Source organism: Cyphellophora attinorum (assembly GCF_001299255.1).
Source record: "Cyphellophora attinorum strain CBS 131958 chromosome Unknown Contig35, whole genome shotgun sequence".
Taxonomy (NCBI): Eukaryota; Fungi; Ascomycota; class Eurotiomycetes; order Chaetothyriales; family Cyphellophoraceae; genus Cyphellophora; species Cyphellophora attinorum.
The window spans coordinates 92,281-105,599 of NW_017253263.1; the positions used below are offsets into that span (position 1 = coordinate 92,281).

At 53.8% G+C, this 13,319-nt stretch overlaps 5 protein-coding genes across 5 annotated transcripts; 2 read left to right on the forward strand and 3 right to left on the reverse strand.

The window, feature by feature from the left end:
• Positions 1 to 134: 134 nt before the first annotated feature.
• Positions 135 to 1,244, reverse strand: AB675_10445 (uncharacterized protein; the record flags this gene model as incomplete). The annotated part of the gene is made up of 1 exon (XM_018139218.1): positions 135 to 1,244. The coding sequence occupies one exon, from the start codon at positions 1,242 to 1,244 to the stop codon at positions 135 to 137; it is 1,110 nt and encodes a 369-aa protein (XP_017995840.1).
• A 614-nt stretch (positions 1,245 to 1,858) lies between these two features.
• On the reverse strand, positions 1,859 to 3,643 carry AB675_10446 (Mitochondrial clpX-like chaperone MCX1; the record flags this gene model as incomplete). The annotated part of the gene is made up of 1 exon (XM_018139219.1): positions 1,859 to 3,643. The coding sequence occupies one exon, from the start codon at positions 3,641 to 3,643 to the stop codon at positions 1,859 to 1,861; it is 1,785 nt and encodes a 594-aa protein (XP_017995855.1).
• Positions 3,644 to 4,739: 1,096 nt separating this feature from the next.
• Positions 4,740 to 6,874, forward strand: AB675_10447 (1,4-alpha-glucan-branching enzyme; the record flags this gene model as incomplete). Its single annotated transcript, XM_018139220.1, has 3 exons — positions 4,740 to 4,818; positions 4,873 to 5,691; positions 5,727 to 6,874. 3 exons carry the CDS (start codon positions 4,740 to 4,742, stop codon positions 6,872 to 6,874), a joined length of 2,046 nt encoding a protein of 681 aa, XP_017995870.1.
• Positions 6,875 to 8,663: 1,789 nt separating this feature from the next.
• On the reverse strand, positions 8,664 to 9,674 carry AB675_10448 (uncharacterized protein; the record flags this gene model as incomplete). The annotated part of the gene is made up of 1 exon (XM_018139221.1): positions 8,664 to 9,674. The coding sequence occupies one exon, from the start codon at positions 9,672 to 9,674 to the stop codon at positions 8,664 to 8,666; it is 1,011 nt and encodes a 336-aa protein (XP_017995896.1).
• Positions 9,675 to 10,719: 1,045 nt separating this feature from the next.
• AB675_10449 (Membrane primary amine oxidase) lies at positions 10,720 to 13,212 on the forward strand (the record flags this gene model as incomplete). The annotated part of the gene is made up of 2 exons (XM_018139222.1): positions 10,720 to 11,460; positions 11,512 to 13,212. The coding sequence occupies 2 exons, from the start codon at positions 10,720 to 10,722 to the stop codon at positions 13,210 to 13,212; spliced, it is 2,442 nt and encodes an 813-aa protein (XP_017995853.1).
• Positions 13,213 to 13,319: the final 107 nt, after the last annotated feature.

Genomic DNA, 13,319 nt, shown 5'->3' on the forward strand with positions numbered 1-13,319 from the left:
CTTGAAGACTGTGGTTTGATGTTGCGACTTCACGTTGATCTGTCAGACAAGAAATGGACACCTGCTCCTTGAATGCAGCGCTTCACGCCACAGTAGCAACGGCGTACGTGCCTGTTCAAAGTGAAGGAAAGTCTTCAAGCGGACGCGTTGCTGACGTTCGCTGAGGAGTTTGAGGCACTTGGCAGATACTTGCGCTTGTATGATTCGAAGCGAGGATTGATGTTGCATATAAGGCCTCGATTGGGACGTCGTTCTGCCACTTCCGCCCAGAATTTGCCCACCGACTCCATTAAAAACGCCTCGGCGCTGAAGAACCGGTCTGTATCCATGACCCAAACGTATTGCCTCATCTTGTCATGGAGGTAGTAAAAGGTCGGCCAATTTCGAATACTCCTGTCGCCGGCCCTGTACTTGGCCGCCTCCGACCCCACCTTTTCCAGTGCGTGCAGCCTGGAAGGTAGATCAAGATCTGGACTCGGCAACGTCAATGTGTCACAAAGGGCATGTGCAAGATCTGGTTCAATGCCCTCACACGTGACGGTGCGACCCCGAAGATACAGCATGTGCTGCAATGGTGGGATGCGTCGCGCATATACAGATCCAACAAGGCCCAATGCTTTGTCCGGTGCTGATATGACCGGCTTGACTTGCTTAGACGTGAACCAACCTGTCATGACGAAGGTCAACTCGGTCAGGTTCGGGCGATCGATGAGAGCTCGACACAATTCCATACAGCCATTGGTCCACATACTGGGCATGGTATCGTACGACGATGCAAGCAGGGAAACCTGGAGACGGCTTATCTGTCTGGGCAGGGTAGCTAGGAACTCGCTTGGTCTGGGGAGATGTGGGCCTGCATACAGTTGCGAGACCATGTGCATTTCGATAGTGTTGGTGTAGAGTAGCTCACTAGCCTCGGTGTGTATTTGACGACAAGCAACGAGAATTTCGGGAAACACTTTCCTCGCTGGTCGGACTTCGAAGTAATGCTTGACGTCGATATATCCCCTCGAAGCCAGATATTTCATTGCAGTCGCGCTTGCCAACCACAAAGGTTCCGACGACACCAGTAGCTCCTTCAGAACAATGCATCGCAGCTCTGCAGGAAGTTCCATGAGTCGGCATCGCGCACTATGTCGGACGTCCACACGGTCACCAGAGGTGTTGGCATCATCGTCAGAATTATTGCCCGTGTGTCTTGATCGGTAATTGAGGTAGTCGTTGTCACCTTGACGGTGGTCCATGGCTTCTTAATGGTAGGGAGGCGACCGACGGCGCTGTACTGCATTCAAGATGTGTGTGAGACTAAAGCGACGGCAAACGTTGCGAAATCGAATCTTGAATAAAGGCCAGGACTTGACGGACAGAGGCCTCCCTGCAAGTCCAAAGGTCGATCAGCTTTATTCCAGACGATTGTGCCAATCGATTTGACATACAAAGGCTGTCCTTCTAAGCTTGGACGTGAAGAGTCTTCCGTAAGGACCCAGGAGCGATGTTGTGGTGCAGTCGACTGTTGTGACTTACACGCCACAAGAACGGTTCTGGCAAGCTGGATGTCGTACCCAGGAAATAGGCAGCAAAACATCTGACAACTGTCCTTACAGATGAGCAATTTGCAGCAATAACATTATGGTCTGTCTGGTTCGTACTCTTGGCAGCTGAAGCGGTAACTTCGGCGCTCAGTGTGAGCATCAGGCGCATGGCTGGCAGGTGATTTGTGTGTCAAGGGATCCCGCCCTGCACGCGCGACGCATGGCCAGGACTGACGGGGACCGTGGTCGCAAATATTATATCATCAAGACATCATCGTCTTCCATCCGTCTGGTCGTTTTGAGGTACGAATAATGCGCCGAGAACTTCACCCGCCACTCCCGGCAGCAGCAGTCGTGATTGTCCTCCATTGCTCAAAGCTGTCGCTAGACTGATGTGCTTTTGCGGAGGATGGATGGCCATGCTTCTTCTGTTTCTCTTCCCATTCATGCTCTTCGGTTGCAATCATTGTATGGAATCGTCCGCCTTGACCGCGACCCAGATAATGAGCGCCTTCCTCGCGTCTGGCGACTTTCTCCGTAATCAACACATACTTGACGCTTGAACCTGGTGCCTCGAACATGGCGTCGCCAAGAATAGCTTCCATTTCGGTGCGTAGAGCACGCGCACCTGTACCCATGGCCAGAGCATTGGATGCAACCACATGCTGAGCAGGCGTGGTGAAGGCAAGCTCGATGTTAGAGAGCGAGAACAGTGTGATGTATTGAGCGAGCAACGATGACCGAGGCTCGGTCAAGATTCGTAGTAACAAAGAGTGGGTGAGGGGCGCCAGTGCAGCGGAAATTGGTATCCTGCCGATGAGCTCGGGTATGAAGCCGTATGATTGCAAGTCTGCAGGTGTCATGAGATCAAGAGGATTGAAGTAGGAGGGCTCGACAGCAATGCCGTCTACCACTTCTTCGGGAGCAGGAGCTGGTGTAAAGAAGGGAAGGTGCTTCTTGTAGAGAGCTTCTTCTTCGGAGCCTGGCTTGATGGGCACAGGGTTGTTGGTGGTCGACTTTTGATCGCGGGATGCATCGTAAGCAAGCCCACCGCTCGACCTGACACGAGCGCCGAAGCCAATGCTACCCTTAGCAAGTCGATCCATGACATGCTTTTGCAGACCGGTGAAAGCACCACTGCAGATGAACAGAATGTTGTCGGTGCGGACATTGTAGACTTCGCCTTTCTGTGGTGATGAGGAGCCAGCGGGACTTCCGAGTGGGCTGTTGGTCGGGTAAGTGGAAGATTGACCGCCCGCACGAGGCGCGTTTCTTTCTGGCTTGGCTTGAATTTGGATAGTTGTTCCTTCGATGATCTTGAGCAGAGCTTGCTGGACGCCTTCACCCGAGACGTCCTTGCCATGGCTGACTTTGGCGGTAGCAATCTTGTCGATTTCATCCAAGCAGATGATCCCTCGCTCAGCACGCTCGACGTCGTAGTTGGCGGCTGCTAGCAATCTATGCACGCAGACTTCTGCATCTTCTCCGATGTATCCGGCCTGGGTAAATGGTGTGCAGTCTGACATTGAAAAGGGCACCGATAAGACTCTTGCCAGAGTCTTTGCCATTAGTGTCTTTCCGACGCCTGATGGGCCCAGCAGCAGGATGTTTGACTTCTCGAGTGTGAGGGGTGTGGTATCGACCAAAGGTGACGCTGATCGTGTATTGATATCATGACCAGCGGGGACCATTCGTATAGTGGGCTGCTGACCCGGGAACTCGCTCTCGACAGGATGCCGCTCTCGTCGTTCGCGCTGGGCCAACAGCTCTTCCTCCTCAGCCTCTCGCCGTTCTAGCTCTTGTATTCTCTGATAGTGATTGAAGACTGCTACACTGAGAACTTTCTTGGCTCGTTCTTGCCCGACTACGAACTGATCTAGATGCTGCTTGAGCATCTTGGGTGTTAGGCGTGGGGAGCCATACTGGACACCACCGAGCGGACCGGAGGTACGGAGACCAGGCTCATAACTGCCGGTGAACGGTTGATTGGCGAAGTCCGATCGCAGGAACTTGGAGTTGGAGTGCGAGTGCGAGGAGCTCGGTCTAGTTGTGACATGCTGTGTAGGTAGTGCGGCTAATGATAAGTAGGTATCTCGTAGACGCGGTGTCATATATCGGCTGGCCGGTGAGACCAAAGCCGGGCACAAGAAGCTCGAAGTACGCCCACGTCGCCGCATGATGTTTTGGTGATAGTATGAGGTCCGCGAAGGGAGTATCGAGGCTGCTACGAGTCCATCAGGTCTTTCCCACTTTGATCGAAGCTGTCTGTTTGGCAGATGCATTGATTGTACTGTCATCCGTTCGCAGGCGCGACCGGCCGTCCGGCGCCACCTCGGTTATCCCCGCCCGTTTTCTGATCTTATCTTATCCCTTGGCATTCCATCACCTTGAATCCGAGTGCACAACTATACCGCTGTACGAATGCACTGGTACTGGTCGAGGCTTTAGGAAAGGGCCGAAACATAGTATTCTTTGACGGCGCAGTCGATATGCGAAGCTACGAGGAAGTTGGGGCTGCACCGCAAGGTACCAACAGACAGGCACGGATATGCTACTGGGATCTCCGCTGCATCGGGCCGAATAGACTAGAACAATATTTGTGAGGGGCTCCCAAATGCTTTCGGAGCGACTTTCACATGTATCAAGTGCGGTACTTCAGGGTCTGCTACTACTGTACTGCAACAGTAGCGAGCGAAGTTTTACGCCCTTATAGATTCGAGTACCTTGTTGCCCTTGCCAGCCAAGTAAGTTGCTGATCTCTGCAACGCTGAGACGTTGGACGGTGCTGTATCGTTGACATGACGCTCGATGGCTACAGTGTACGTGTTCCTCGGGAGGGCGTCACCAGAAAAGTCCCCTTGAAGACGACGCCTAGAAATATCAGTGGTCCAGAGCCTTAGGCATTGCATAGGGGTAGGAAAGTTGAAAATCGCGGGGAAACTGGTGGGGCAATCTACGTCAGAACCCCTGCCAAAAATGCAAAGTAGCTCGTCCAAAATAAACATGTTGTAGCGAAGCTGTCTTGCGCGAAATATTGCTAGGGAGGACTCTGTGTATTTCTGCAGCTGCGACTGCCTTTCGAGATATTTGCAGTAGAAAAGCAGGTCCACTCCCTCAAGGTACTCCTGCTCCAGATTCCCAAATTTCTAGTACAGAGGCCGCCCTGGCTGCAAAATCACCGTCCTCAGCCTCAACAACCACTCAATCATGGCCGGCACAGTCAATCAGGCGTCCGCTAACTCAGTTCTCTCACATCCTGCCGGAGAGGCCGCCCCGGATGGCACAGGTAAGCGCTCTCCACCCGAAATCGAGAAGGAGCACAGGCTAACAGCGTCCATAGGCATCATACAACTCGATCCCTGGCTAGGAGACTTCCGGGACGCCCTCAAATCACGATTCGCAAAGGCCCAGCACTGGATCGATGTCATCAACAAGACCGAAGGCGGCCTCGAGAAGTTCTCGAGAGGCTACGAGCAGATGGGCTTCATAGTGCTACCGAACGGTGACATACGGTATCGAGAGTGGGCTCCCAACGCCAGGGAGGCCTCCCTGATAGGCGACTTCAACGGCTGGGATCGCGGTGCAACGCCCATGAAGAGGAACGATTTCGGCGTTTGGGAGGTCATTCTGCCAGCCAACACGATCCCCCACAACTCCAAGCTCAAGATCTCCATGGTCACACAGTCCGGAGAGCGCATTGAGCGTCTACCAGCCTGGATCAAGTATGTCACACAAGACCTCAGCGTCTCGCCAGTGTACGATGGCCGCTTTTGGAACCCTCCCGAGAGCGAACGATACAAGTTCAAGAACCCACGACCTCCATACCCACACAGCGTCCGCATCTACGAGGCCCACGTCGGCATTTCATCACCAGAGCCTAAAGTGGCCTCCTACAAAGAGTTCACCCACAACATGCTACCCAGGATAAAACATCTCGGCTACAACGTGATTCAGCTCATGGCTGTCATGGAACACGCCTACTATGCCAGCTTCGGCTACCAGATCAACAACTTCTTTGCCGCGAGCTCAAGATATGGCACCCCGGAAGACCTCAAGGAGCTGATCGACGCAGCCCACGGACTCGGCATCACCGTTCTGCTCGATGTGGTACACTCCCACGCTAGCAAGAACACTCTCGATGGCCTCAACATGTTCGACGGTAGCGACCATCTCTACTTCCATGAAGCGCCAAAGGCCGCCACGAGCTGTGGGACTCACGCCTGTTCAATTATGGCAACCACGAAGTTCTGCGCTTCCTGCTCTCGAATCTGCGCTTCTGGATGGAGGAGTACAAGTTCGACGGTTTCCGCTTCGATGGCGTGAGTAGTATGCTCTACCACCACCACGGCATTGGCACAGGCTTCTCTGGAGGCTATCACGAGTACTTTGGCCCCTCAGTGGACGAAGACAGCGTCGTATACCTCATGCTCGCCAACGAGATGCTCCACGACCTCTACCCAAATGCCATCACAATCGCCGAGGACGTTTCTGGCATGCCAGGCTTATGCGTCAGGCTATCATTAGGTGGCGTTGGCTTCGACTACCGCCTTGCCATGGCCGTACCCGACATGTACATCAAGCTCCTCAAGGAAAAGTCCGACGACGAGTGGGACATCGGCAACCTTGCTTTTACCCTCACCAACCGCCGCTACGGCGAAAAGACCATCGCCTACGCAGAATCCCATGATCAAGCCCTTGTCGGCGACAAAACCCTCATGTTTTGGATGGCCGATGCCCAGATGTACACCAACATGTCCACCCTCACAGAGCTCACCCCAGTCATCGAGCGTGCCATGTCCCTACACAAGATGATACGTCTTGTCACACACGCCCTGGGCGGCGAAGGCTACCTCAACTTTGAAGGTAATGAGTTCGGTCATCCCGAGTGGCTCGACTTCCCTCGCGAGGGCAACAATAACTCTTTTCAATACGCTCGTCGTCAACTCAACCTCACAGAGGACTCCCTGCTGCGTTACCAATACCTCAATGAGTTCGATCGCGCTATGCAGCTGGCTGAAGAGAAGTATGGCTGGTTGCACAGTCCGCAAGCTTACATCTCACTGAAGAACGAGAACGACAAAGTCCTGGTGTTTGAACGCGCTGGTCTACTCTGGATCTTCAATTTCCACCCAACACAGTCCTTCGCGGACTACAGAGTCGGTGTGGAGCAACAAGGGACCTACAAGATCGTGCTAGATACCGACTGGAAGGAGTTTGGTGGGTTTGACAGGAATGCGAGAGATACGAGGTTCTTTACGCAGGATTTGCCCTGGAACGGGAGACGGAACTGCACGCACGTATATATTCCGACGCGTACGGCGTTGGTTTTGGCGCTGGAGTAGGCAGAGGCCGCCCTGTGGGTGAAAATGCGTATTCTTAGGATGTAGTGCTAGAAGTAGAAGTAACGCGCCTTGGAGGCCGAAGTGACGCGCCTTTGAGGCCATTATTCATGACTTCATCGTCAGATCAAGATGACCCGATCGTGAGATGAGCGTCAAATCGAAATGTCTTGATCGTGAAACGAGCCTTGCTTGCGATTTGAGCATGTTATAATTTTGATACTACAGCGCCCGCCCTGGGTGGAAGAATGATGAAACTACCTGGGTAGCGAAATGGGCTTGTGCCTCCAGTACCCTCGAATCTACGAAATCGGTGAAATGGACTCATGCCTCCAGCGCCCTCCCTGGCGGAAAACACTATGTGAAATCGCTCTCACGACCTGACCCGGTAGTGACGCTCAGATGAGGCTCATCTCATGGCTGCTGATCCTAACAACGAAGCATTGCTAGACCTTCAGCGTCCGCCCTGACTGGAAAAGTCTATAAAATCAGCAGTCCAACCGCGTCTCGTTACGTTCTGTGCTGATCTCCTCATCATCGAGTTCGTCCTCCTCCATGGCTCTCGAGGTCTCGAACTCAAAGACCCGAATCATTGGTGGATGAATGATTCGGTGGCGAGAGCGCCACATCAAGGGTGTAGGCGGTTGTAACATCAGGAATCAAGGTACCTGGTAGTAAGTTTCAAGTTTGGTACTAAGACGATCGCAGGAGTTGTCAGAGAACGAAGCACCATCAGGAATGACATTGGTCGTGAAAACGAAATGCTCCAAAATCATGATACCCTCCAATCATTTTACGGCCCAAGGCATGGTATGCTTCTATCACGATTCGAGTAAGCAGTTTCCCTGAAGTTTGTGGGTCCTGTTGCGGTTGTGGTGACTTAGTCTGTCTAGGTGTATCACTTTACGGGGCTGGCTTGGGATCGGCTGGGCAGGAGGAACTTACCTTGCTGTCGCCGTGTTGCGGGAGGAACCTGAAGGTTGTCGTGGCGATGCCGCGGTGGCGGCGAGATGTATAGCGGATATCAGTGTCTTGGTACCTCGTATTATCATTATCGATGTGTCGGCTGCGTCTAGCTCTGTTGACACGATCACCAGCGACTGGAGTCGTCCGCCTTCGTTCTTCCCGAGGGTGAGGCCGGTCCATCACTCGAATTCTGACCTCTCAAAGAGTATCCCGCGTACGAAGGGATGAACGCGGATTCTAGGGGTGTAGCGAAGCACTGCGATTGCTCTTGTGGTCGACAGGTTGCGTCTGTTCTGTCGGGATGAACAACTGAGAACTTGGTGATATTGATTCATCTTAGTGGACAGGCCAGGCTAAGTCGGGCATATATGGACAAGAAATCAGCCGCAGCATCTTGTCGTCCAAGGTCGCTGTCATCAGCACGAACAAAGAACCTCGCCGGCCATTGCTGGTCAGTGATGACAGCGTTCGTCTGACCAAACTTGACCCGATGCATGACAAAGGGAATCGGTCGACGCTCGCTTACCGTTGGTGATTCCGAGACTGTCATGTTGCTGACGTCGAGGAAAGTAAAATTAATGGTACAGTGAGACAAGAGACAAGAATCGAGTTAATCTGTATCGTACATACCTCTCGTGAGAGAAGACTTGAGGGTTGCGCTGATTCGAAATCTGCGTAAAGTCATGTCATTGCTGTTTTGTACATACTGTACATTTGTTTGAGTGTGACGCCCGCCAGTCGATTTAGGATTGGACGGCGGTCTTCGCGTGAGCTGAGAATTATCCCTACTGCCACATTAGAGTGAAGCATCGGACCACAGATTAGATCAGTGACTCCTCCTCTCCTCTCTAGCTAATCTCATAATCTGCGCCAACAAAGTTTCGGGTCTCCGCTGACGCGCCATTGCCACGCCCAACCCAGGCAGCAAATCCCCTTCCTCGGACCGCTTGCCCTTCGCTTTGCCCAGCAGCCAGTCCGTCAGCGTCACGACCTTGCTCGTCCGATCGTACCCATTGTCCTCGTCCGCATGCTCGATTGTGTGGCTTGCGATGCGGCCTTTGTCGTCAAACGTGAAGATGAAGAGGCCGGAGAAGGGTTTGGTGGTGGAGGAGGCGTTGTTGCCGAAGAGGGGCGCTTTGCCACCGAGGAGAATTGACAGAGCCGGATTAGTGTTGTTAGTTGCTGATGCGGTCGCGGATGTGCTGCCTGCCTTAGCGGTGGCGGCGGTCTTGAATCGCACCACGAACTTCTCCTCGCCTATGTCTGTTGCGGGCGTACACATGTCGTAGCCCGTACGCACGATCTTCTCGCTGACAATGCTGAGCTTGGCACTGCCCATGAGCGGCACAGCGCCCCATGCTACCGGAGCAGTGAAGAGGGCAGCTCGGTAGGCGACTTTGCCCTTCACGACTGGGAGATGCGGATGGGTGGAGGGGAAGAGATGAAGTGTGACTGACGGAGACACGATCGAGGGTGGTAAAGCCGTCGTCAGAATGTCCGGCAGTAGAGGCGAGAGTGTCCGTAAAGTACGGCCAAGTGCGAGCGTCCGTTCAGACGGCGGTTTATGGGCGCCGTGATCTGGTCCAGACGGGCTGGATTCAGGCACGAAGGAGCCAGGTTCGGTGGTATTGGGGGCTCCTCGCGGGCTCTTTGAAGTGAACCATAGCTCGTGCATCGGCTCAGGCCGGACATGAGCAAGGCTGCGGACTGGAGAGCTAGCAGCAGCTATGCTTGCATGGAGAGGTAGCCTCCATGACTGCGGCTGCAGAGCCCGTCGGAGAGCAGAAGTAGAGGAAGCAGTAGGCGTTGGTAGTTTGCGCATGGGCACGCTGGTCATCTATGCGGTCTGTACATGCTCACATGAGAGGTCTGCGAGGTGCTTGCAAGCTTGCAGTCGTCGACGTCGGGCGCAGAGTTCTGAATTGCGGTGGTCATGATCTCGATTTCGCGGAGAAGAAACGCGGAAGTCGGAGAAACTGGCGGCGTCATCGATTCATCTGATTGGCTCGGTACGAACGCCACACTGTGGCGCTGAGGAGAGGGAAACCATGGCCGACACGTGAAGTGAAGGCTCGTGCTCTTGCTCCTGCTCTACACTACAGCCCATCGTTCACATATGCTTCATGAGTTCAAGCTTAAGCTTTAAAATATCTTTGATCAAGCTATCACGCATGGCGGCTCGATGTAATACCTCGGAGCGTGGCCCGATGCTCCCCACGGGTAGAGGGGCTATTTCGTGCCAGCTGGGCCGCACTGAACGACATCCGTCCTACTCACCGTGCTCATCTAGCCCAGGATAGGTATTCGTCGCTGGCATTTCCTTCGCAGTGCACTACAACTGCTTCTGCCCACTTCAGCATCCGTCGCCGGTCTTCCACCGTCTTCGACGCTGCACCGCATCCCTGGACCAGCCATGCCCACGCACGATAAGCCCACACCCAGGCAAAGGTGTACACTGTGCCTACTCGTAGCACCGGACATCTGCGCCGCCATCAAAGCCGGATACTCAGCTTCAGGCCGCTGTGCTGCTGTTAGTGCACTGACTATACCACCCCAACGCTGCTCGCAACGGCATACCGTGGCCGTGAAGGTCGTAGACCGGCCCATTCCCGCTTATCGCACAGGTTTGCCAAGCATTGGGGTAGATGGGGGTTCTTCCCATTGGCTTCCGAGTCTTGTTATCTATTGTGCTGCCTTTCCGGTCTATAGTTCTTGCTTGGCCTGCAGCGAAAGTCGGAACCTTCGAGTTGACGGTCCCAGAGCTATGGAATGCCACGAGGCCAAGCGTGGGCAGCGTTCGGTCCGCTACCACGCGGGAGCTGGTCAAGTATAAGAACTGCTGTGGTCTGTGCTGATGGGAAACCTTTTCCTCAGCAGCAAACATGTATTCCTCCTTGTTGCCAGTCGTACTGACCACCGCTAGCCTCGTTGTCGGCTCCGCTCTTCCGCCTCTTGGGTACGAGCGGAGCCTTCTGGGAGAAGCGTTCGCGAAGCGTCAATCCGAAGGAGGCTGCTTGGGAGGTGATGCCCCTTCGATCACTGCACCAAAGGACAATGTCTGGGCTCCAATCACTCCGGAGGACAACTTGGCAGTCTGGAACTTGCTCCATGCAGAGGAGTCTGGATTGAACTTGACAAGCCCATCTACAGCTAACCTGACGGACAACTATGTCTTCTGGATCGACACTGTGCATACCAACAAATCAGATGTCTTGCCTTACTTGGATGGGGATGGCCCCATGCCCCCCAAATATGCTCGGGCTGTGATCTTTGAGGGCGGCAAGGCAGAGCCTGGCAGTCAGGAATACATGGTTGGACCTCTGCCTGTCTCCAATGAGACCACGATCCAGCCCCTGAACTACATTTACAATGGCGGCAGCGGTGGCTTTGTTCCATTCAACGCTCGCTACTCGGACACCCCCAAAAGTCGAGCCATAGAGCCATTGACCAAGGCGATCATGACCAACATTTCCGATATCACCCAAGCATTGTTTCAGGGAGCGGCATATTTTGGCTCAAGTGATCCAAGGACGAACTTGACGCAGTCTGCTCCGACGCCATTGAGCTTCGATGGCACGCAGGGCTATCGAGCTATCCTGTGGAGAATTCCAGGCACCGCTTCTGTAAGTTCCACTATAAGCGACTTCCAGACTCTTGGCTAATAGCGATCGTAGTACCTGACTCCTCTGGATTTCTACACCATACTCGATGTACCTGGCACTGATCCAGCACACTACAAGCTCAGAGGTTTCGTGACCAACTCTCGATTCTTCGCTACGGAGGCCGAGCTACGAACTGCTTTCGAGGCCGGTGAACTCGCTCAAGAGTACGACCAATACGCAGCTGCGGATACTGACTGGGCCATCGTCGACTACAAGCCGGAGGTCGGCCAACGAGCCTTAGAAGAGCAATTTGCGCCCCAAAGCATTGAGCTCGGCGGAAAGCGCTACAAGGTTGATACTGAGAACCAGTACGTCGAGTATATGGGCTGGTCTTACTATATCAGCTATACTCGTACCTTCGGCATCATGTTCTACGACATCAAATTCAAGGGTGAACGCATCCTCTACGAGTTGTCTCTGCAGGAAGCTCTCGCACAGTATGCTGGCAACCAGCCCAAAGCTGCTGGCACGACATACCACGATACATACTACTCTCTTGGTACAGACATGTTCACGCTCGTTGAAGGGTTCGACTGCTCTTTCGGGGCGACATTTCTCAACGTCAGCTACAACACAGGCAATGCAACAACAGTCAACCCCAACGCCATCTGCATCTTCGAGCAGGATTCTGGCTACCCGCTCTCTCGACACATATACAGCGGTGGGAATACAAGCTACTCTTTCACCAGACTGGGCGTCACAAAGGGAGCTGCGTTGATCACCAGAGCCATTGCGACCATCGGCAACTATGACTACATGTTCGACTACAAGTTCCATCAGGACGGCTCTCTCGAAGTCGTTGTTCGTGCTAGCGGCTACCTTCAGTCCAGCTTCTACTACCCCGATCAAGGAAAGTATGGACCCAGAATCCAAGCGGCGACGCAGGGATCGCTTCACGACCACATCCTCAACTTCAAGGCAGACTTCGACATCTTGGGAACTGCAAACTCCTTCCAAGTCAGCGATCTCGTTGTTGTCAACCAGACCCAGCCATGGTTCCCTGAGCTTGGCGAGTTCGAGCAGATGGAGCTCGACATCAAGAATCTCGAAACAGAGACTGCCTTCGACTATGCCGGCAACGGCCAAGCCCTATATGTCGTTCTGAACGAAGACGAGGAGAACGCCTGGGGCGAGAAACGTGGCTACCGCATTCTGCCTGGCCGCTCGAACGTCCACTTGACGCCACTCAGCTCGCCCTTTTCGCTGAAGAACGCCGAGTTCGCGAAACACCATCTCGCTGTGACGCGCCAGCATGATAACGAGCCATACAGCAATAGCTTCCAGAACGTCAACCTCCCGTGGAAGCCACAGCAGGACTATTCCAAATTCTTCGACGACGAGTCAATTGTGCAGGAAGATCTAGTTGTGTGGTTCAATTTAGGGATGCATCATTTTGTGAGGTCTGAAGGTGCGTTGAATGGCTATCCTGTCCCTTTTCCAATGCCCGTCAAAACGCCATGCGCTAACAAGTGGGCAGATATCCCTGTGACCCTGTACACTGAAGCCTACTCGTCCATCATCTTTGCACCCCAGAACTTCTTCGACCGCGCGCAGGACGGTGACTTGCTTAATCGTCGCTGGATCACGGTCAACCAAACGACCGAGGAATTGACGTATGAGACTTACAATGTTAGTCTGCCTTCGTGTCCGGTGAATTTGGCGGAGCCGGTGGACCTGGTGGTGCCTCAGGCGACGATTCACGCGGAGTTGTGAGGAGGATCCATGGTTCTTGCTGGCGAGGAGCTCGAGGAGGTTCGCTTGTCTGGCTTGAAGGGATGAGGGCGTTGAGTACTGGATCGAGTGACTGGACTAGGAACTCC